General features: G+C 47.3%; 1 protein-coding gene across 1 annotated transcript in view; it reads left to right on the top strand.

Moving 5' to 3' along the window:
- TMEM201 (transmembrane protein 201) overlaps positions 1-23,022 on the top strand; it is a 293,795-nt gene extending 270,773 nt beyond the window's left edge. Inside the window, exon 11 of the mRNA XM_085609763.1 lies at positions 21,947-23,022. Within this exon, the coding sequence (XP_085465889.1) occupies positions 21,947-22,044 (98 nt within the window). The 3' untranslated portion in view covers positions 22,045-23,022. The remainder of the gene's footprint in view (positions 1-21,946) is intronic.
- The last annotated feature ends 1,565 nt before the right edge of the window (positions 23,023-24,587 follow it).

The raw sequence follows: 24,587 nt of genomic DNA on the forward strand, positions 1-24,587 counted from the left end.
TAAAGTCCCATGTCTGGCCTGATTTGGGTTCACGAAAGCATACTACTCTGGTTTTGTGAAGGGGGTCGCGGGGTGTGGCTCTTCTTATTCATCGCTGGGTCCCCTTTCTGTCACCAAAGACCTGGGTGGATATGCAGGAGAGATATGTCTTTGTGACCGGTACACTTTATGGGGAGTCTCTCATTTTAGGATGTCAATACACATACCTGTCCACCAAAATCCCCCCCACCACTTGGACAATCCTTTATCGCATCCTAATGCTCTGGGTAACACTGCCGAGTGGCTTGACTATTATTGGGGGAGATTGCAATAATATGTTCCCAGAGTACGATAGGTGGTGGGCTGAGGTGAGGTGTGGGCGTCCCGGCTGCGATCCACGGCAGAGGCCATGGAACTGCCGTGGAGCTGTAGCTGCATGGCTTTAGGTATTATTCTACAGTCTACAGTTCTTTTTCTCGGCTAGATCACTTGATGGTTTTGGCTAGCCAAATACATAGAGTATCCGGTGTAGATGTTTTTACCTAGAGGTTTGTAGGACCATTCCCCAGTAACTCTATGGCTTCATGTGGGTCCCAGACGTCCCTCCCCCACCCCCCCTTCGATGGAGACTCTCGCCATGGAATCTGCGAAACCTGGTATATAAAACACACGTGCATCACGCAGTGGTAGAATATCTCTCCCTCAACTCAGAGACTGCCTCTTCCAAAATCGTATAATGGGATGCGATGAAACGCACTCTTAGAGGTGTAGGTGTCCGCTTTTGTGCTCAAGTAGGTATCTCAGTTGGAGGTCCAGATGTTGAAGCTAAAGACATACGGTGGCGGCGAAGGGGGTGGGGCGATGGCAGCTAGGCTTGGTCCAGCAACAGTATGAGAGGGTGCTCTTGGACGAGGCAAAGGGTGCATGGCGGGCCTGCCAGAGTCTCATATAGTAGTGGGGACAACAAATCCAGGAAAATACTCCATAGACTCAGCAAGACGTCTCTCTGGACTTTCCCCAGGTCTCTGCTCTGCGTGTTGTTTGGGGAGCTTTGTTATCCGGTCCGGATGTGGTACCTAGAAGATTTACTGGATATTATGAGACCCTATACGCCAAAAAAGAAGGTGTTGCAGCCACCCAAATTGGCGAGTTCATAGATGCAGTACCTCCAGAGTCATTGTCCACAACAGCTAGGGCGATACTGGAACGGTGGAGGGGCTCACTGCTGCCTTTGCAGAACTCAGTCCTGGGAAGGTCCCTGGTCCCAACAGGTTCTCTAGCAAATTTTTCAGAGCCTTTACTTAACAGGTCTGTACTCATTTGCTGGGTGCAACCCAGGCTGCACTCAGATGCGTAAACTGCAAGACTGGAGGCACACCGAGATGGTTGTGTTTTCTAAGCCTTGACGCCCGCCAGAGGTTAATTCTTCTTAGCGCCCGATATCCCTTTTGAACACTGAAGTCAAACTCTTTGCAAAGACCTTAGCTAATAGACTGTTGCCACACATGCAAGATCTAATCCACCCGGATCAGGCGGGATTTATGCCTCCCGTGCCACTCGTCATAACATATGACCTGCCCATAACGCCATGGCTTTAGTAGATCGCTTAGGGAGACCTGCAGCATTACTATTAGCGGATATTGATAAGGCCTTCCATTCTGTAAGTTGGACTTATTCGTTTGCGCTTCTCCAGCGTTTTAACATGGGACCCAGATTTATTTCCAATGTTCTGCTATTGTATACAGACGTGATTGCCTCGATTTGTGTGGCCAGATAGATGTCTACTCCGTTCCCCCTCCGGCGTGGCACTAGAGGGTTGTTCCTTGTCTCCCTTGTTGTTTGCGCTAGTCGTGAAGCTGTTGGCTGCCTGGGTAAGGGTGGACGCTCGCGTAAGGGGCTTTGAATGGTCGATTGAGGTGTCGCAGCGAATAGCACTGTATGCCAACAATGTGGTGTTCTTTATAATGGACACTGCAATTTCGGGACCCCGGATATTGAGAATCATGCAGATCTTTAGTGAGACCTCCGGCTCTTCATGAACTTTGGCAAGTCAGTACTGTTGCCATTGCAGGGCTCATCCGGGTATATAGATTAGGCTACGGGGTTATCTTGACTGATTTCAATATCTCGGAGTGTACTTGACACACGTCCCAGCTGTCTCGTGAACTGCAATCTAGCCTACCTGCTAGGGCGAATTTTAGACCGAGGTCAGGTCTTGGTCCTTATTGCTTTTATCCCTATGCGGCCAATCTGCCATCTTTAAGATGATCTCAGTACCCAGTCTGTTGTACCAACTGCAAAACTATCCTTATCCTGCCCCAGCGTGGTTCAGACCGACTACTACGGTGTGGGGTGGAGGCGCTCAGTGGATTTCATGACCTTATTAATTATTATTAGGTATGTAGTGTTTGAATTTCTTGTGCAGGAAAACGGGGCTTTTTTCATGAATTGCTCTGAAACCTATACATAGTCATTTGAATATAATCCTTTCCTTCATTGGAAGGCAATGGAGTTCTGTTAGAGCTCCTCACATTTAAAGGAATTGCAAGGGTAAAACTAGGTATTGCCTAAAAAATTACTTTCTGGGAGGACAATGGCATTACTTCATGCACAAAATGGGGTTGGGGAAAAATGTGCGCTCCAGACTTTACAGGCAAGCTGACTGAGGCACTCGTGTACATCAACGAATCACTCGCGCTTTGGTAAAGTCAGAATCCTTCTAGACATTATAGCTGCAGGTACTGCCTGTGCTTTACAGTCTCTTTTACTTTTTTAAAGCACCACTGGAGAAGTCTGAACTACTTCCAAACAATTTAAAGACTTTGGTTCTTGTTTTTTGGAAGTCCTAGATGAGGTCAATTGATATATAAAAGGAATATTTTAAGCATTTATGGACAGTCGAAGTGAATATGTCTCCATTACAAAGGATGGTGTTCCTCTATAATTAACTTTCAGAATTATGTTGCTAAGAGAAGTGTTGCTGCCACTGAAGGGTATCATGAAGCTGACTTATATTTTCCCTTCCCTTTTCCTTTGAGTCCATCTACACTTACTCTTTTCACTGCTATAAATTGTGATCGCTTTCTTTTAGTCATACTTTGAGTGCAGGAATATAGTCATTGGACATTTTAGGGGGGCCTTGTTGTCCACTTCAGTATAAACGTGCATGTCCAGTGCTCTTTATTTCTGGAGCGTTTGTTTATCAGGATGTCCAAACAAATATCCCCGACTAAATTCAGAGCACCAGTGTTGTATTTTCAGTATGAAAGCGTCTCTGTTCAAAATGGATGCAAGTTAATCAAGATGAATATACCAAAACTCCAGTGAGAAATGGGAGTATTACAGTACATAGTTTGTTCCAAGAAATGATAGTCTTTGTATACAGTTAAGAACTACAAACAGTTCTGTCGGGTAAAGGAATTGTAAATAATGTTATTCATTAAACATTAATAACTGTAAGGGCCTATAAATGAATCCATTTAACATCTGACTCTAATACCAATCTTTGAAGAAATTAGTATCTTAAATCCACTGACACAACACAAACATCGAATTGTTTTAAATATATTATTTTTCATATATCAAAACACGCATATATATATGTTCGAGGCATGTGGGCTGCTGAATTCATATCTGTGCATAGATCGCCGCCTAGTGTTGGGTCCGGATGTTTGCACGTTGTTGTCCTGGAAGAGTCTTCGAAGTATCCTGGGATAGGTGACTCCTCCCCTGGACTACAGTGCGCATGGGCATCCTCTCCATCCTCAGATTGTTTTTTTCCGCCATTGGGTTCGGATGTGCTTATCTTGACTCAAGTTAGGGAAAACTTTTTCCAGGCCAAAAGGCCTTTAGTTCGCGTCGGTACTGTTCCCGATCGGTATCGATAGTATATTGTTAGTTTACTAACTTCCAGAACCAACTTTTTCGCATTTTACCTGACCATCGACCCGTCATCGACGATGGAATCGAGGACACCATTCAAGCGGTGTCCTGTATGCAATGCGAAATATCCCCATATCGACGTCCATCCGGTGTGCAACAAATGCCTTTCACCGGATGACGACGAATCTACATGTATGGCCTGTGCCCGATTCCGATCCAAGAAGACTCTTCGGAATCGACGAGCAGCGAGACTCGAAGCGCAGCAAGCGGCACCGGCCCCAGCCAACATCTTCAGCGCCGAAGACGAAGATGTCGAAGACGTGGAGAACCTACCCTCCAGCCCCGCTTCCGAACACGACTCCGAATCGGAAGACGTCGAAGAACGACTCTTTTCCAGAGATGAAGCCGACACCGAGGTAGGAGACTACAATGAGGCCTTAGGGGCCGAAGAGAGTAGCTCCGGTGACGAGCAAGGCCTACCCGTACAGACTGAGGATATCCCAGTGCGCCAGTCTATGGCTCCGGTCGAGGGATCGCCTTCGGGCCTTACCCAAGACCTATCCCGCAGTTCTTCGGCCCCGCCCTCTGGCCCGGCCTCGGACATTCAGCGGCAGCCATTACTACCCCAAAAGGCTGGTTTCCCTTCTACGAAACCGAAAGCTGCATTGGTTCACCAGAAACCGAAAGTGACGCTGGTCGGATCGAGGCCCACCACACCTTCGACGCCAGCAAAACCCGTCGGCGCCGACCGCACCAAACGAGATTTCGGTGCCGAGCTTGCAGCAGCCGACGTCGGCGCCGACTCAAGGAATATAAAAACTCTACCCATGTTAAAGGGTGTCCTCAAACCAGCAAAGGACATCTTCAAAGAACCCACCAGGGCAAGAGTAATAAACCGCAGAATCGACAAGAAATACAGGTCGGCGCCTGGGGACCCTACCTACATTAGAGGCCAGTTACCTCTAGATTCCATTGTAGTTGCGAATGCTCGCAAACGGGCACACTCGCAAACAGGTGATGCTCCTCCCTCGGACAAAGAGTCCAAGGTGCTAGAGACCTCCGGCAAACGGGTTGCGGCCCAGGCAGCTAACATATGGCGCATTGCCAATACTCAGGCGCTCCTCGCCCGCTACGATCGAGCACACTACGACACACTAGAACAATTACTCCAACATCTCCATGACCAATTCAAAGAAGGTGCAGAGATCCTCATCAGGGAGGGACAACTCCTCACAAATGCATCCATCAAGTGTGCACTGGATGCCGCAGATACAGCTGCCAGAGCCATAAACACTAGCGTCATGTTGCGACGACACGCCTGGTTGCGAATCTCCGGATTCAAACCTGAGGTACAAAATAACATCCTCAACCAGCCTGTCAACCCCGACTACTTATTCGGGCCGGAGGTTGACGCCACCCTAGAGAAAATAAAAAAGGACACGGACACTGCAAAGTCCATGGGGGCTCTTCAAACGCAGTCCTTTCGGAGCGGCTCCTTTCGTCGCCCCGGAAATAGAGGAGCAGGTAGAGGACAGGGGTCACAGCAAACCTACAACAAGGGAAACACACAAAGCTCCTACGATAAAAACACCCGGGGTGGTTATCGTGGCTCAAGCACAAAGGGCAGAGGACGCGGATACGGCAACACCAGGTCCTCCCCCAAGAACAAACAGCGACGCCCTCTCCCTTCCTCCCGACCACATAACACCTGTCGGGGGAAGGCTACAAAGGTTCCTGTCCACGTGGAACTCCATCACCACGGACAGGTGGGTCAAAGACATTGTCAAATACGGTTACTGCCTAGAATTAACCTCAACTCCACCCACAATACCTCCAAAACACCGTCCTATGTCCTCAGAGCACTTAACGCTCTTACAGCAGGAGGTGCTAAGCATGCTACTAAAAGGCGCAATAGAGGTCGTACCCGTCCACGAGCAAGGTACGGGGGTGTACTCCCTGTACTTTTTAATACCAAAAAAGGACGGGTCACTCAGACCTATATTAGACCTGAGACCCCTGAACCGCTACATTCTCTCCGAGCATTTTCACATGCTCACTTTACAGCAAGTCCTCCCGCTGCTCAAGCAGGGAGACTTCCTGGCCACACTGGACCTCAAGGATGCGTATTTCCACATACCCATTCACCCCTCACACAAAAAATACCTCAGGTTCACTGTTCAGGGGCAGCACTACCAATTCAAAGTCCTTCCCTTCGGAGTGACAACAGCACCCAGGGTTTTCACAAAGTGCCTAGCTACTGTGGCGGCACATCTACGGAGGCAGCACATACACGTCTACCCTTACCTGGACGACTGGCTCGTTCAAGCAAAGTCAGCCCAGCAATGTGCCAGCCACATGTCCCGCATCATTCACCTCCTTCACAGTCTGGGATTCTCACTAAATTACCCAAAATCCCATCTCCAGCCCGCACACGTACAACAGTACCTAGGTGCGACTATAGACACTCTGGCGGCCACAGCTCAGCCAAATTTAGTGAGGATCAACAGCATGCAAATGCTGATTTCCAAGTTCAAACCCCAACACTCCCTTCCTGCGCGAGTGTTCATGCAGTTGATAGGCATGATGGCCTCCTGCATTTTCATAGTCCCACACACGAGACTACATATGCGCCCGCTTCAGGAGTGCTTAGCACGTCAGTGGAATCAGGCTCAAGGACAGCTGAAAGACCTAGTGTTGGTGAGCGGTCGGGCATACAACTCTCTGCATTGGTGGAATCCACAAAACCTTTGCAAGGGCCGACCGTTCCAAGAGCCTGTTCCACAAATAATACTGACAGCGGACGCGTCTCTCCAGGGATGGGGAGCTCATGTACTCCACTACACAGTGCAGGGACTATGGACAACACAACAGAAGAAGATGCACATCAACCTTCTGGAACTGATGGCAATCTTCCTGGCAATGAAGGCATTCAAAGTACACTTGTGCAACAAAGTCGTGTTGATCCGGACGGACATCATGACCGCCATGTACTACATACAGAAACAAGGAGGAACACACTCTCCACAGTTGTCTCATCTGGCTCAGAGCATGTGGAAGTGGGCCATTCAGAGGAACATGTTCCTCATGGCAGAACAACTCCCCGGCAAGGACAACCAGATGGCGGATCTGCTCAGCAGACACAGCCACCAGATGCACGAGTGGGAGTTACACCCATCAGTACTCCAACCGTACTTCCAGCAGTGGGGTCATCCAGAGATAGACCTATTCGCCACAAGCGAAAACGCAAAATGCCAAAGCTTTGCCGCCAGGTTCCCACATCCGCAGTCGCAGGGCAATGCGATATGGATGAACTGGTCCGGCAGATTTGCGTACGCTTTTCCCCCAGCACCACTGATACCGCTGGTGGCACGCAAACTCAGACAACACTCACTGACACTCGTCCTGGTTGCTCCAACGTGGGCACGCCAGCCGTGGTACACCACCTTTCTCGAACTTTCCGTGGTGCCGCATCAAAGGCTGCGGATCAAACCCGCGCATTTAACGCAGAACCATGGAGAGATTCAGCACCCAGATCCGCAACAGCTGAACCTGGCGATCTGGCTCCTGAAGTCCTAGAGTTTGGCTACCTAAACCTGCCACCTGACTGTATGGACATCATTAAGGAGGCCAGGAGACCCACTACCAGAGATTGCTATGCAGCCAAATGGAAGAGGTTCATCATTTATTGTAATAATAATGACATTAACCCGCTAGACGCATCCATACAAAACATAATTTGTTACCTCTTACACCTGTACCGATGCAATCTGGCGTACACCTCTATACGTGTCCATTTGACCGCAATATCAGCCTATCTGCAGACCAGGCAGCACCTCTCTCTATTCAGAGTGCCTGCCATCAAAGCATTCTTGGAAGGACTCAAACGAGTCATTCCACCAAGCCTCCCACCGGCTCCAATGTGGAACCTCAACTTGGTCCTCACACGCCTGATGGGTCCACCCTTTGAACCTCTACACTCATGCGAGCTTCAATTTCTTACCTGGAAAGTAGCTTTCCTAGTAGCGATCACTTCTTTAAGAAGAGTTAGTGAACTCCAGGCACTAACCGTTCAAGAGCCATTTATACAGGTTCACGCCAACAGGGTCGTACTACGTACCAACCCCAAATTCATGCCCAAGGTGGTATCGCAGTTCCACATGAATCAAACTATTGAACTGCCTGTTTTCTTTCAAAACCCACAAACTGTCGCAGAAAGAGCACTCCATACACTAGATGTGAAGAGAGCCCTCATGTATTATATCGACAGGACTAAGATCTTTAGGAAGACAAAACAACTTTTCGTTGCCTTTGCGCCACGCCACAAAGGTAACGCTATCTCCAAAGCAGGTATAGCCAGATGGATCGTTAAATGTATTCAAATTTGCTATCAAAAGGCTAAACGCACATTAACGATTCCCCCACGAGCCCACTCAACACGTAAGTTAGGGGCCTCCATGGCTTTCCTAGGAAACATTCCCCTGCATGATATATGTAGAGCAGCCACCTGGTCCACTACACATACATTTACCAAACACTATTGTGTAGATGTGCAATCAAAACAGCAGGCAGCTGTAGGACAGGCTGTTCTCAAAACTCTTTTTCAGACCGCTGCAGCTGGCACTGGTAGCCGCCGCTAATAGAGGGCACTGCTATGTATTCTATGCACAGATATGAATTCAGCAGCCCACATGCCTCGAACTGAATATGCTACTTACCAGTATGCATCTGTTCTTGGCATGTAGGGCTGCTGACATTCATATCGCCCTCCCTCCTCCCCGGCGCCTGTAGCAGCTGCAGCTCTCAGAATTACTGTAAGCATGGTCATCACTTTCTGTATCTACTCCATCACTGCCACAATGGCGAAAAACAATCTGAGGATGGAGAGGATGCCCATGCGCACTGTAGTCCAGGGGAGGAGTCACCTATCCCAGGATACTTCGAAGACTCTTCCAGGACAACAACGTGCAAACATCCGGACCCAACACTAGGCGGCGATCTATGCACAGATATGAATGTCAGCAGCCCTACATGCCAAGAACAGATGCATACTGGTAAGTAGCATATTCAATATCTTTACATATTTCTCTTTTCAGGGTCTGTCCAGAAAACATAAAGAACAGTATACCACATTAACATGTACATAGTGAAAATCAAAATCTACCAGTGATCACATACACAGACATGAGACCTTGGAACCACATATAATCAAAATATCCAAAACCGGTTTTGTTCAGGTTAATCCTTATATCTCCATCACATATTTCCAAGATTAGCTGATATAGGACATAACATAATGTTGACGTTTTGACCCCGTGTTCAAGTGTTATCGACTATACATCATGTCTGGTCTTCCTCAGGACTAAAACACAACAAAGGACAGTGTTAAATGTATTGAAAGAAAGACACGTGACTTGTCCAGAATGGTATTCGTTAGATATATGCCATAATATATCCGCACCCAGCCGGGGTTCATTCGCTGTGGGGAGGTTTTCTTTTGTCATTATCTGATCAATAGATGAAGTGGGCTAGCTGAAATCCCTTTTAAGCAGGTATATTGTACATCTAATTGTAGTACAGATAAAAAGGTATTTGCTAACAACAGACCTCCAAATGGGCACTGGGGTGATTGGATTTGCAGAGCTGTGCTGTATTATAATTTCATTCATTCTGTAATGAAGTATCGGGTGCAATGGGGTGCGAGCAAGGAATAGTACATGATGGAGAGCTACAAAACACGTGCATTCTGGAGCGTTGAAAGAATACGGAAAAAAAATAGGAAAACGAAGTTCCCTATATGTGAGCAGGGGAAGTGTGCAAGTCAGCCAATCAAAGGGATGGCAAAGTGGTTATGCACCAGGGGAGAAAGAAGAGGAGGAAAGCAAAACCATTGAGTAAGAAGCAAGCAAATGAGTGACAAATCCAACCAATGGTAAGCAATAGGCGGGCTTGAAGTAGTTTCTGGTAAGCTCCATGCAGGTCTCCTGCAACCAGACAGCTTGCGCTGTCTGGTAGGTGAGTTCTTAAAAAAATTTATGAAAGGAAATTCCAGACCCAAACATTAGATGTGAAATTTAGCGCAGCATGTATGTGAATCCAGAAAATTCTTCAAGGTGCAAAACTACTTCAACAGTATGGGCACTCGTCAGGGGTGTCCACAGTCCCCATAGATTTTTTTTTTGCCGTGGCCATTGACCTATTGGCTTGTTGCCTGCTGAAGTTCCATTCACAGATGGGGATGTATATCAAATCTGGTACCCGATTGGTGTCCTTATACACAGATATTGGGTTATATGTCCAACATCCAGAAACTAATGTAGCCCCTATAATCAGGGACCTAATTAGAATAATCAGAATCCCGGGGTTGCAAATTAATTGAGACAAGTCAAAATTGTTCCCACTAACAGACAGTGCTACTCCATTGGTCGGGGAATACCCACTTAGGTGGAGGCCAGTCGTGAAGTATTGAGGTGTTCAATTCGAGACCCAGTGGATTTGGTGAAGAAAGAAATATTTTGAGGTGACCCGAAAGGATTTCAAAGCTGTAGTCGAGCAATGGTTGAAATGCCTATTGTCGATGTTTGGGCGTGTATTATTGGAAAGGTCATATTACCTAAAGTTACTTCCTGTATGAATTGCTAGTGATTTCTGAAGTCGCAACGGTTGACCAGGCTGATTTCAGATGGCAAATTTCCCTTTATCAAGTGGGAAGTCTTAACTCAGCTAGTGAACAGAGGAGGACTTGCAGTCCCTGATCTATAACTTTATCATCTAATCTCACACCATGCTAAGAATTGTTTTAGTAACTTTATCTCTTTGGTGCATGTCAAGGTGTAATAGACGTTAGCTATGCCGTACTCTATCTCAACTTAAGTATGCAGGTGGCCAATGGCATGTCTTAATGATGTAGATGTGATTGGTATTAGGTGTTGGGCATGGTTGGAAATCGCCGAGTATATGGGAGATGTTCCTTATTCGCCCCTCTTAAGTATAACCTGCAAGCCTCTACTTTTCCCATTGCTTCAACAAACCTCTGTGAATTATTTGAACAAACTGGGAATTGAGATACTGGCTGACCGATTTCCTAATGTAAAATTAGAAACTTACAAGAATTTAAAAATAAATGTGTGGATACCTCATTGGCAATTTTGTTGTACCACCAATTAAAGCAGTAGATGAGTTCAGTATTCTCCAACTTCCCTCGTCCCAAACAGTTGAACCCGCTTTGACTATTTATTTGCAGTGTCCCTTTGAATCATTTAAAATATTTTATGCACTAAGAAATAGTACACACAGCGGTAGTACAAGATTGTGCAGCTAAACAAGCATGGAATGTGCACCTGTGTTAGCCATTATCAGAAAAATGCTGGTGATACTTCGGAGCAAAGGTCAATGAGGTGCCTTTTAACTATGTCATTTATCAAAAAGAGGGTGTAAGAAGATGACTAGGGTCAACCAAGCTTCCAAAATGTACATCATAGAACAATGTAGGAAGTACACCTGGATAACATATTTATTATCTCTCCAAGCCACCTATCTACAGATAATCCCAGAGTAGTTTTCTTAGACCACTTTTAACTATAGACATACATTGGTTTACAAGCTTTTACATCATCTGTACTATACATCAGCCCATTGCTTAATTCACCCTGTGAAGTGTGCACAGTGCAGAGAGATCAGTGTGGCCTTCCTACACATTGCAATTACTTTTCCCCTCATTTTTTAGTATTGGGCAGACCTGCTTGAGTCCGAAAGCAGGGTGACTGAACTTGAGATGTGTTCCATCTCCTGAGATGGTGTATTTAGGTTAGTAGATGCTATACTCTGTAAGGTGTGCCAATTCTTATTCATGGCCCTACTGTTGGCTAAAAAGAGGGTGGTGGTGCTGTGGATGTGTCCCAGGCCCCTACCATTGCAAAGTAGGTGCAGGATATGGCATACTGTAGTATGCAATGGACGAGTGTTGTGAAACAGTGCACCCAAAAGCATGCCTGAAAGACTTTTGGGAGCCATAGCAGAGAGAAGTGGAGACTGTTACTAAAAATGTATAATACTGATCTTTGCCCAAGAAGGCGTTGCATTGGTTGCTCAAGCCATTATATGTACCTGAGTGGAGTGTGGATGAGAATATGCAATTAAAGTATCTTATGATGGGATTATACAATGAAAAAAGGCTGAGCATTGTGCAGTATTATCGGATGTCATGGCTGTTGTTCTGTTGTATCATGAAAACTATTTGAAAATAAGTTGTAAAATACATTTTAAAAAACTAGTCTTGGGGACGTGGCCAACCGGGCAGCGAGATGGCCGCTCTGTGAGTGAGCTCCGCCGGCTGCACTCATTAATCCTGCAAAAATCCTGTTCCGGACACACACAGCGTCCCGATTTGCACACCAGTTGACAGCGGAAGCCCTGGTGCCTCACCGATCGAACTTTGGAGGCTGCCGGATGGGAGGAAGCCGAGCTGTGACCCTGGGCATCCTGTCCGAGTCGACATAGAGTCGGAAGCCTGCCGCCCTGGGGCGAGCGAGGACAGCTACTGCGGTCCGGGGATCGAAGGGCCTGAAGGTAACCCCCGTGTCGCGACGTACAAGCCAGGGTGCGAGAGCGGAACACCTCTGAGCGGCACCGGTGGGACACTAATACGCTGAGGCTGCAACGCCAGTCTATATATATCCGGCTGATAAGAGCGTAGTCGCGGATATCTCCCCCGGGCCTAACTTGGGAGCGCCCTGAAGGCGGGACCGCCATTTTGTGTGGGGGTTCAGTGCTCGGCTAGAGGCTGGCCGGGGGAGAGATCTCCCCGGTCTGGCCTAGGAGCTGGCCCGCATTGAAGCGAAAACACTGCGGAGAGAGCCGGTAAATTAATGTTAAAGACTCACGCAAACGGTTGCCGCCGGAGGGTACCCTCACACGATCTGAGACCCGAAGACTAGAGCGGGGAGCGCAGGCACGACACTCCCCCTTGGTCGGAGACTGGCCCTGGGACGCGGCGCCGCTTCTGGGAAGACCGCACTGCACCCGACCCTGCCCCACCGCATATGTGCGGGCGGAGTGGCGGACACATTCACTAGCTGCAGGCTGAGTGAAGTTGCAGGCACCAGTGTGAGTTAAATAACTAAGGCACAACAGGGCCAGGACATAGGCCTCACGGGGTACTTGTGTGATGGCACACCAGAGGCAGCGCTGCAGTACTGTACACTAATCCTGGGTCCTGCAGGGGTGTGGACGCTGCGGGACTACCGTTGTGTGCAAAGCCAACTCTGTAGGACTGGGCACTAAGGCATCTGCGACTGTCCTGCCCTGGCCTGGTGTCCAAGAGAAGGGGTGCTCCGCCGCTGACATACAACCCACTGAGAAATCTAGTGGAGCCCGAGACCAAACCCTGCGCACTTGGTGGCCCTGTTGCGGCTAGGCAGTGTACGTGAGGAGTAGGAGGTGTACATCTGGGGGGCCAGGTGCGGCCTTTGACACTGCCGTATAGATAAGCAGCTAACAGGCATTGGTGTATATACGCCTGTAGTGAAACACTGAAAGTGAACACGCCTGAGGCGTCGCAATGGGGGCGAAAAATGATGCAAGACAGCCCAAACTTACTTTCGAACAAAAGCGCCAGGCCAAACAAAACGCGGCAGACCTGGAATCGGCGGAGTCTTCCTCACAGGGAGCTGATTTGGACATTGATTTCAGGCCACTGATGATGGAGGTTAGATCGAGCCTCAAAAGCATAGATACCAAACTTGACGCCATGTCCTCACAGCTGGAATCGGTGAAAAAACAGGTAGACGCTCACGAAACCAGGCTGGACTGCCTAGAAAACAGGCACACAGAGTGCTGGACAGGACACCAAACAACGTCTTACAAATATAGAAAAAGAGCTGGAGTTCCTCGGGGCTAAAACTGATGATCTGGAAGCACGCTCTCGAAGATCTAACATTCGCATCACGGGCATTCCGGAGACAACGAACACTGGCAGAATGGAGGTGTACGTGTCAGACCTGCTCCACGAAATTTTCGACCCAGCTCTCTCACAGGTATTTACGGTCGAAAGGGCGCACAGATCGCTTGGGAAAAAACCGCCGGTGGGATAGGCACCGCGCCCCATTCTTGCTAAGATTCTGAATTTTCAGGACAGAGACCTTATCTTACGCCTGGCTCGAGAGAAGGGTAAAATCACGCACAAAGGCAACAACATCTCCTTCTACCCTGACTTTACTCCTTTGGTGCAGGCCGCCCGGAAAGAATTTTTGCCGGCTAAAAAACTGCTACTTCAAGCTGGCGTCCAGTACTCCCTGCTATATCCAGCAAAATTAAGGGTGATGCATGAGGGTACCGCACATCATTTCACAGATGCCCAATCGGCACTGAAATTTGCCAAACATATCTGTGGTTCTGGGGCGAGAAAGAGGTCACCAAGATTAGGGGAGGAAGACGGACATCTGGGTGACAATGACTGATCACATTGCGAATATGTACAGGTTGTCTTACTCTGAGGTTCAGATAGAAGCTCCTCTACACCTAAAGTTGCTCTGGTGAGCCTGTTTTGGATTATGAGAGGGCGCGGAGATATTGCCCCTGTTTTTTGGTGATTTGTTGCTGGAATAAGCCAACATTATAATGCTCCGCCAGGGTGAAAGTTGTGAACTGTGTGAGGTGGTCAGCACTGGTGACGTGGATGGACTGTTATAGTGCAGCCATCCTGTGCAAACAGGGGTGTACGCTTGGAGCACCACGCCCCCATGGGGTGTCTCCCACTGTTTTTTTTTTTAGGTTGCCAACACGCTATGCGTGTATACAGAGGGGATTTGCCACAACCTGATTGGGGGGTTGGTGCGGGTGGGGGGTGGGGGAGGGAGTTGGGAAGTTTAAAGTTACTTAAGTACTGGTACGATGGAAATGATTTCACACAACGTGATATGGTTATGCTCTATCATTGCTCAAGTGGTGCATCCTGGTTGGTATATACTAAGCTATGCAGCAGCACTGTAAATATTATGCAGAGTGCGAAGTGGGATGGTAGGCGCTAGGATATTGACATGGAACATTAGAGGACTCGGGGACTACAAAAAGGCTAGATTAATGCATGGGTTCCTCTCTAGGCATAATGTGGATATATGTTTTATACAGGAAACAGACATCAACTCCGCTCCATCACCCAGACTGAAACACTCAAGATGGGCACGGGTGTACTCCGCCATTTACTCTAATTACGCTAGAGGGGTGGCGATCCTCATCCGTAATGGGCTAGACTGGAAAGAGCACCACACTATCTTAGACAAGGAGGGTAGATACGTTATTACACATGGCACACTTCAGGGGAGAACACTGGTGCTGGCGGCCATTTACGGCCCTAAAGTGGATGACCCAGAATTCTTCAGAGCTGTATGGGCACAGATCATGTTACTAGATTGTTCAACAGTTGTCCTGGGTGGAGACTTCAATGTTGTGCTTAATGATGCGTTGGATCGTAGAGGCGCAGTGAGGCCTACGCATACTAGAGCCCGTCAGGCTATCTTGGATATAATGGAAGAGGGTCTACTATCTGATGTGTGGAGATCAAGGCACCCCAATGACACTGTAGGGACATGCATTACGAGTCAACATGCGGCTTGGTCTCGCCTGGACTACTGGCTGGTGTCACCAGATGTGGCTTCCTGGGTGGTGGGGGTGGACATTCCAGCCAGATCGCTCTCGGATCATGCCCCTTGCTTGTTGGAGATAAAAGTACCAGATGACCCTACTCGTGCGTTCTCCTGGCGTTTACCCCCCCATACGCTTACCGACTCCACTTTCACTGAAGAAATAAGAGCAGACATTGTGAAGTATTTTGAAGACAATGCAGGGTCGGTCACTGCCGAGGCCGTCCTGTGGGATGCATTTAAGGCGGTGGTCCGCGGCCAGTGCATCTCTAGACAGGCAGGTGCCCTAAAAGCAATCCGCAATACTCTAAGCACTTTGGAGAGGGAATTAAAAGAGTTAGACACGCGCTTCTGCAGTGACCCTTCACCCGAGTTAGCGGTACAGATGAAGGCTAAACTGATGAAATTCAATGAGGAGGCGCAACGAGAGGTAAAATTCCTTGGCAAACAAGCGGAGGCACGCACATACGGGGAAGGGGACAGACCAAGCAGAACCCTAGCGAGACTCATATCTCCACGCACACAGTCAAACTATATACACTCCATTAAAAACAGTGAGGGGAAACTCATTGTAGGGCAGGAAGCAGTTCTTAACACATTTGCAGAGTTTTACTCGACCCTATATACCTTCAGACAGACTACTACTCCGGCATCCCTAGACGAATTCCTAGACTCAATAGCCATCGTATGGTTTAACGACTTCCATCGTCGGTATATGGATGTCCCAGTTACTGCCCAGGATATAGCTCGGGTAATAAAAAGTATGCCCGCAAACAAGGCCCCGGGCCCAGATGGTCTGACGACAGCCTTCTACAAGGCCTATGTCGAAGAATTGGCCCCCAGACTCCACTCTGTCTTTGCCGAGGCCCTGGAGACCGCATCCCTGCCCGACTCGATGCGCGAAGCATTAATAACGCTGCTAAAGCCGGACAAGGATTGCCAAGTATTAGACTCGTACCGTCCCTTATCCCTAATTAATGTGGATGCTAAAATCTACGCTAAAATCATCGCGGACAGGCTACAGCCCTTGTTACCAATGGTGGCACTGCCTGATCAATCTGGGTTTATCCCTGACCGGGCCACATCGCACAACCTCAGAACGATATTTTCAGTCTTGCACTATTTACATCCTTCCATACAGGCGGCGGTCATTTTCTTAGATGCTACAAAAGCGTTTGATTCGCTAGAATGGCCCTACCTTTTTAGGATCCTCGGCAGGATGGGTTTCACCCCCCTCTTAATCAACTTGATAAGATTGTTATACGACGCTCCCAGGGCAAGAGTGCGTGTAAACGGACTTGTATCCCAGCCATTTGACATCTCCCGTGGGACTAGGCAGGGGTGCCCCCTATCCCCATTACTCTTTGCTATAGCCATGGAGCCTCTTGCGGCTAGAGTCAGACAACATCACACAGCGAGAGGTATAGGGTTCAGCTCTCACAGCCTGCTGATTTCCCTATATGCGGACGATGTCACGCTGTATGTCACCAACCCCGCTGTGAACTTAAACCCACTGTTGAGGGAGTTCGTCCGCTTCGAGGGTCTGGCAGGGGTATCCATCAACTGGTCCAAATCTGTCGCATTCCCCTTGACAAATACAACATCGGAAGTGTTATGTGATTATCCCCTACGCTGGGAACCTGACTCAGTCAAATACTTGGGGGTTTGGATCAGTCGCAACCTGCAAGATTTGTGGACTCTGAATTTTGGCAGAGCGGTGGACTGGCTGGAAGGGAAGATAGAACTCTGGAACAAGCTCCCCCGGTCTTTGGTCGCGAGAATAGCCCTAGCAAAAGTGGTGGTCCTTCCAAAATTCTTATATCTATTCGTAAACATCCCAATACCCCTGACTGCACACTTTCACGCTCGAGTAAGATCACTACTGTTGACGCTGGTTTGGGCTGGTGGTCAGGCAAGGTCATCTTGGGCGCTACTTACACTCCCATTAAGGCAGGGCGGACTGGGGTCCCTCATATGAAACTATACTCGCTATGTGCGCAAGCACAATTTCTACACTTTTGGGTTTTTCCCACTCCTTGTCAGCCACATGTTGCGGTAGAATTGGCTGTCGCTGCCCCATCGCCACTGAGCGTAGCACTATACGGGAAGGCGCCTCGTCCATCACAAGACGTGGACACAGTGGACATGCTCCGGTGGACGTGGCGGGAATTACAGAAGAGGGCAAAACTCCCACTTCTTTATGCGCCAGCCATTCCCCTGCGAGGCAATCCAATGATGCCCTGCCTACAAGATAGAGGGGGTGACGTCACTATTAGGGGGGAGCCCCTGCATACATTTGCCGACATCTACCCCAATGGCACCTTCAGGGATCCCGGTTCTGGAGAGGCTGACCCACCTGAGTCCTTCTCTGACCTCTTCACTTACCACAAGCTCAAAGAATCCTGTAAAGCACTGTGGCCTCAGTTTCCAGAAGAACCCCCGCAGCTCCAGGCGCTACAAAACTTGCTCTCGAAGGCATCTTCTAAAAAATCTCGTGTCCAGGTTATACAACTGTATGCAGGAACAGTCCCCTGTCATTGTACCTTCTTCCATGCATGCATGGAATGAGGAATTGGAAGATCCCTTGTCCGAAGACCAGTGGGCCTTCTGCTGCAGACAGCTAACGGAACTATCGCCTAACTATAGGTTGCGACTGGTGCATTTCAAGTTTTTACATAGGTACTATCGTACACCAAAGTCGTTACACCGTATGGGTCTTAGGGAGGACGATACGTGCTGGAAATGCGGATCCGAAAATGCTTCTTTTATACATGTGGCATGGAGCTGCCCGAGGCTAGAAGAATACTGGTCAAACCTTTTTATTGCTATTAACCAAATCTTACTCAGAGCAGATACGCCATCTCCACACCTCGGGTTGCTGGGGTATGTTCAAGATACTATACCAAAGAATAGGAAGCTACATGCGCTATTGCTCCTTTATGCCAAGAGACAGGTGGCGGTGCGCTGGGGTCGTCTATCACTGCCAAAATTTACTGAGTGGGTGAAGGATGTGACATATGGTAACACGCAACTCGAACGCTATTGGGAAACGATGCCGACTGCTTCCCGGCCCAGAGACATCTGGGAGCCTTTCCTACAGTGGTCGCGAGAAAGAGCAAGCTCCCCTAATTCCACACATTCGCTGTCTGGAGAGGTCTCTGATGATATGGGTTGACACTGTCTGGCGGGAGAATGCGTTCACCTGTACTGCTGGGCTCTGTGCACTTTCAAATTTCATTGATGACTTCTGTGGGTGGTGGGATTGAGATTGAGCCTCGTTGTCTAGAGGGTGTATTGCCACGAAATGCCTATCCCGGAGTCCGTATATTACAATGTGTAGTCCTGCGCCTATTGCACCGTACCACAGTCAGATCTATATGTGTATTTTTTGCTGCTGTATACAAATACTAAATGCGAGATGCTTCCTTCTCGCGATTCTGTCGGATGTTCCCCGGTGCTCTCCCTGCAGATATATTCTGTTAATTGGTAATAAAGCCTACTATACTCATTACCCAAGTGTGAGATCTAATGCTTCCAACCAAGTAACACCCACACTACAGGACCTTATCATGGCTCCTTAAGCAGTATCCACGGGAGATTTGAAGAACAGCAGAGCAGACTTAGCTCGCTGGTGACCGTCCGTTTTTTATTTGGCTCGAACGACAAGAGACATTCAGTACTTCTGGATCTTAAAAACCAGTGTTTCTAAAATTCTTGGGTGCATTCTCTACCAAACTGTGTAATACCACGTCTGGCTTATGGGATCTGTACATTTGACAGAACCTTGGAGGTTGTAGACGGCCCCATCAAAGCATAATATGCTTCACTACAGACTTAAAGACAATTATAGCCACGTTTTTTGCGATCACAGGGGACAGTGAGGCTTGGACTCATCGGATTACTCCCTGGGGACCTCGGTGATACATAGGGAATCGGGCCTATCATAGCCATCGCCAATACTTCTATGAACATCATATTTGAAGCCTTGAGGAAGTCACGGTGGTGACGAAACGCGCGTTGGCTGTTTCAGAGAGAACACTCTACGTGTCAAAACTTAGCATTCATAAGAACTACAAGACTTGGGATATACATGTTAACGAGGGATACATTCTTCTCTGTCTGATGTTCTGTTTAAGTTTTTGATGCAATATGCTAAGATGATATGCTCTGTGCTTTAAAATTATTAAACTAAATTCACAGCTCACACTTGTTGGTCTTGTGAAACTCCCCATGGGAATTGGTTCTTCTCTCTACGATTTGGTACTTGCAGTACGTATGATTAATTTCAAATCGAATGTGTATTGTGTATAAATCAGCTGAGTGCCGGGGTCTTCCCCCTTTGGCGGGAGAATGTGTTCACCTGTACTGCTGGGCTCTGTGCACTTTCAAATTTCATTGATGACTTCTGTGGGTGGTGGGATTGAGATCGAGCCTCGTTGTCTAGAGGGTGTATTGCCACGAAATGCCTATCCCGGAGTCCGTATATTACAATGTGTAGTCCTGCGCCTATTGCACCGTACCACAGTCAGATCTATATGTGTATTTTTTGCTGCTGTACACAAATACTAAATGCGAGATGCTTCCTTCGTAGGTTTTGCTCCTCCATTACTAGAGCAATAAGTTTTTTATCTAATGCTTTCCTTTTGTACCATCGTTCGTTTTGTTTATGTTCTTCCAAAGTGGATTTGGGTGTAAAGGGAAATCAATATTAGTTTACTTACTGTTTTACAGTGTCTGATTTGATTAGAACATACTTTTTTTGATGGAAGTATGAATGTAAACAACTGTAATGTCATTGACTTGCTAACCTGAATAAACAACTTTAAAAAAAATAAAAATAAAACTAGTCTTAAAGGCAAGGAACTGTTTCATTTTACATGATTAATGACCTGAAACTCCAGAGTAGTGCTCTGGTCTAGGGGACGCCAAAAGCGCACATGTCTTTCATACAGCAGCAACAGCTTTCTCTACCTGGTTCTGTTGAACTGGAGGTGCTGGCCTTGTGATTATTGTGAAGAGACAGAACTAGTTACCATTATCCTTCAAGGAGACGTACCTATGTGGCCTCCGCCCCCCGCCCAGTGCAAAAGGTACACCCGCACTCCCTGAAATGGGTTCTGTACCTACAGGTTCTCTTTGATCTGTATGGAGAGACAATGTATACTCTACACCCGTGTGTTTCTGGATTACTGAAGTGTGAGTCGGACCAAGTGCACGATGCAGCCCATTGGACTACACTTGTGGTGGCATTGAGCATTGTGGCTGGCTTTGTGCAAGGCTTCCAAAGGTTCATCTTTGACCTGGAAGTCATCATGTTCAGACCCCTGCCCTTTTGAAGCCTCATACACTTGTTCCTTTAGATGGGGGGCCCACCAGGCGTTAAAGTAGCAACAGTGCCTGCCAGAGAGTTTCCTGTTGCTACTATATGGAAGATTCGGGATCTGGCCATTTCTTTAGGCTGTATTTGCATTCTCAGGGTATTTGCATTCTTCATAGACCAACAGTTATTTTTGTTTAGTTCATGGATGATTACAGCAGATTTGATTCAATGTGGATAGATACCTGTATTAGAAGTGATTAAAGAGAAAGGTTAGGCAAGATAAGACATGAAAGGTCAGATCCAGAGATGTTAGCACTAAAGGGACAATCCGTTACTAATAAGTATTGAGATGCTGTTCTGTATTTGAAGTATCTTAACTTGAAACACCTACTTGGGTGAACCTTGGACTGTACTGCCTCGCTAGCATTGCAAGATAATTGCTAAAGAAGGGCAGTTTGTCATTTAATTTTGGGGTCCAGTATTTCTCTGTCCCCAGGACATCAATGGTAAATTATTCCAATTGTTACATTTTGAGGCTTAAGGAACCGGGTCACACAAATGAGGAAAAGAAAAAACATTTTTAGACAATATGGCAACTTTTTATATCACTTTCTAATTTTGTAATGGAGGTCTAGAAGATTTTTCATTTAGATAATTTCTAAAAGATTACCAATTTGAGTAAAAGTTATAATTTTCATTGGCATATGTTTTTTTTAGAGAGGCTTTTCTCCTCTTAACTTCCTATGCATTCTGATATCTAGTGTGTGTGCCAGACTAATCGGGGTCTATGAATTTAATCAAAATACCATTGATAACGAACTGGTGTTTCAAGTAAGTGACTTTTCTTTTTCATGTCAGAAAAGGGCACTTCTGTGACCTCTGACCATGAGAAAGATCTCTGCAACAGTAAGGGCTGACTGTCAGTTTGTGATTATTAATACCGAGGAACCACTGTTGGGGTAGTTTTCTCATAAATGTTGGTGTCTAGTGATGATAGTATGGTGTAGATCTGCTCTAGTGCTAGCATGATTTTGTCTGTTCTGATCTGCTTCTGCCTTCTACTTTGACTGCCACTTTTTGATACCATTTGAACCAAATGTAACATTTTATCCTTTTATGGTCCTTCTAGGATTTTTTGGGAACACCTTCATTCGTGTGATGCTTGCAGTGAGCCTGGCGGTAAATGCCACATTCACGTCTGCCTACCTCTACCAGGCCCTGCGCTGAGGGACTCCCATGTTCAGGCCAGCTGGCCTTCTCGGACTATCTGCCATAACTTGCTGTCCTGCAGCATATACATGCACTGCCTCAGTTCTGGCCTGGAGCCACATCACCACTAGGACCTGCTGCTGTGTGAAGGGAACGCTGCTGTTTGCAGGGTGTTAAAAAACATTAGGAGCGAGTCACTAGGGCACCGTTTTCTTGAACTTTGCAGATTTGGGAATGTGCAACATACTGGACCTCTCATTGCTCCCTTCCATGTCTCTCTTCTGTATAGATAGGGTAAGGAAAAGTGAAATAAATCTTTTCGCTGGGTATCTAAATTTGCTGTCACTAGCTGTTGCCAGGCTTAAATTTAAGTTGGATGTTGTCTGGGATATTATGTTACATTCTCTGTCTCCCGGCGTATCACGTTGCTGCGTCTCAATATACAAGGTTATTTGGCAAGCCTTCATCTGTACACCCAGCAAAAAACCAGGATCCTGAACAAATCAATTTCATACTTGTATTATTTCTGCATTCAGTATCCTGCATTTTCAAATTGTGCAAGTACAGCAACTTATAAGGAACTGTACCTGAGATATTAAATGAGAAACCCAGGGAGTAAATTTGTATTTCTGCAGTGCACAATTGTCGGTCCTGTCAAGTACTTCAGTGACGAGGAAATTCTGATGGCCATAAAGGGAATGAGCATCATCACTCTTGCGCACCAGAGCCATCCATGTAAAAAGTACTGTCTGTAAAGTGGGTCACCCCCCAAAAGAAGCTTCAACTGCATTGGTTTCGCTCATTCTGCATATTTATGCAGTTTTGTCGAGCGTGTCCATGCCTACCTGGGCACTGGAGTGTTGTAAAATATTTTGTTTACGCCACCCAGCATTGTTGTTTGAAGGAGAGTGCCCTAAATGTACACCAGAAAGTAAATTTATTGTGGTTATTTGCTTGAAATTATGTTGAATACATAAAACAAAGGAGTCTGGTAAATTGCAAGATTGTCAGCTATTTCGATGGGTAAATACAGACCAATAGTAACTAAAGGTACCTGAGTAACAACAATTTTAAACTATGGGTTTTTCATTAAGAGTTATATTCTTGTTAGTACATATTCCTCACCCTGTTAATATCCTCAGGTGGCAGACTGGATCCAGAAACTTTTTTAACAATTCCCTTGCGTGTTGGTAGGTGGCGTTAATGAGGTCCGCTACAGAACTGTCCCCACCCATATATGGCTTCAATGCCTCTATATATACACGCCACCTCCACATGCTGACGTCGATTCCTTCTTTCCGCACCTGTTGATGCAGATCCAGAGCATTCAAAACCGGTCATACCTGACAAGTTGTTCCCTAAAAAAAAATTAAATCGTATAGTGTGCAGCATGTCATCCCCTAAAACTGGGTTCAAACCATGTTCTTCATGTATTCTACAGATGTCAGTTACTGACACCATGATGACTGTCTCTGGTGCCACACCAACAAACAGGGCTCTGAGCCATGCAAGTGCTCTGTCAAAATGTATAGGAAGGCCATTCGTTATCAAGAGGCCAGTTTGCTGTCACCAAACTTAGGAAGTCAAAGAAGCAGTCTTGCTCGCTCTCACTCCTGTGGCTGGTGGAGATCTAGAGTCTCTGGTAAGACTAAATCCAAATATCTCTCCTTCGTCCTGCGACCCCGACCCCCCCCCCCCCCCCCCATCACTTGGAAATCGCACAATGCTCCAAGCACCTCCAGGCAGGTCCTGCCCGGGAACAGACACTTTCTCTGCTGCAGGTCCAGCCTAATCTGCAATGGACGGTGACGCCGCACCATATCTATGATTTTTGCCTGGTCATGGATACAAGTTTTGGTGCCTCACCCGAGTCCTTCTGGAGCTCCTTTAGGCCCCAAGGATCAGAGGTGGATGCCAGTCTGGTTGCCACTGGCAGATCCATCCCCAGTACCAACTGCTCCACTGGACACAACACCAGTCAGTCATTCAGATCTGGGGCAATTTCTCTGGCTTCAAGGCTGGTGCCACATCCAATGCCACCTACGGAAGTAAGACCAACACTACCAGTCAATGTCCCGTGAAGGGCCTGACATCTATGGCAGACACTGATCCAATCGTTTTATCCGATTCCAGAGTCCCAGAATTTCTACTTCAACACCCATCCCAGAGAGTTTAGTAGGGCAGGCATCCATTAGCCAAACAAACCGAGATGCCTTCCCAACAACTCCCCTGATTAAAGAGTTAAAGCCCATAGAAACATTTGCAAAGCTCATGGTTTGGTCCGTATGCCTTGCCTTAGGATCCGTGAATACATCTTGCCTCCTGGGTGGGTATTCACTCACACTATGGAATAAAGTGTGCAGAGACTTTGCCAGCTATCTCTGACATCCAGTCACATTACAGTGACTGATCTTGGATGAGCAAGGTGCAGCAAAATACACCATCAGGTCTGGCCTGGACATGACTGACTGACTATGGGTAGGGCAGTCGGTACCAGTGTGATGCTCAGCCACCATGCCTGGATACTCGCCAGCTTGCACTCTCGGCCAAGCTGTGCCTGT

The sequence above is a fragment of the Triturus cristatus genome, chromosome 1_2, assembly GCF_964204655.1.
Source record: "Triturus cristatus chromosome 1_2, aTriCri1.1, whole genome shotgun sequence".
NCBI lineage: Eukaryota > Metazoa > Chordata > Amphibia > Caudata > Salamandridae > Triturus > Triturus cristatus.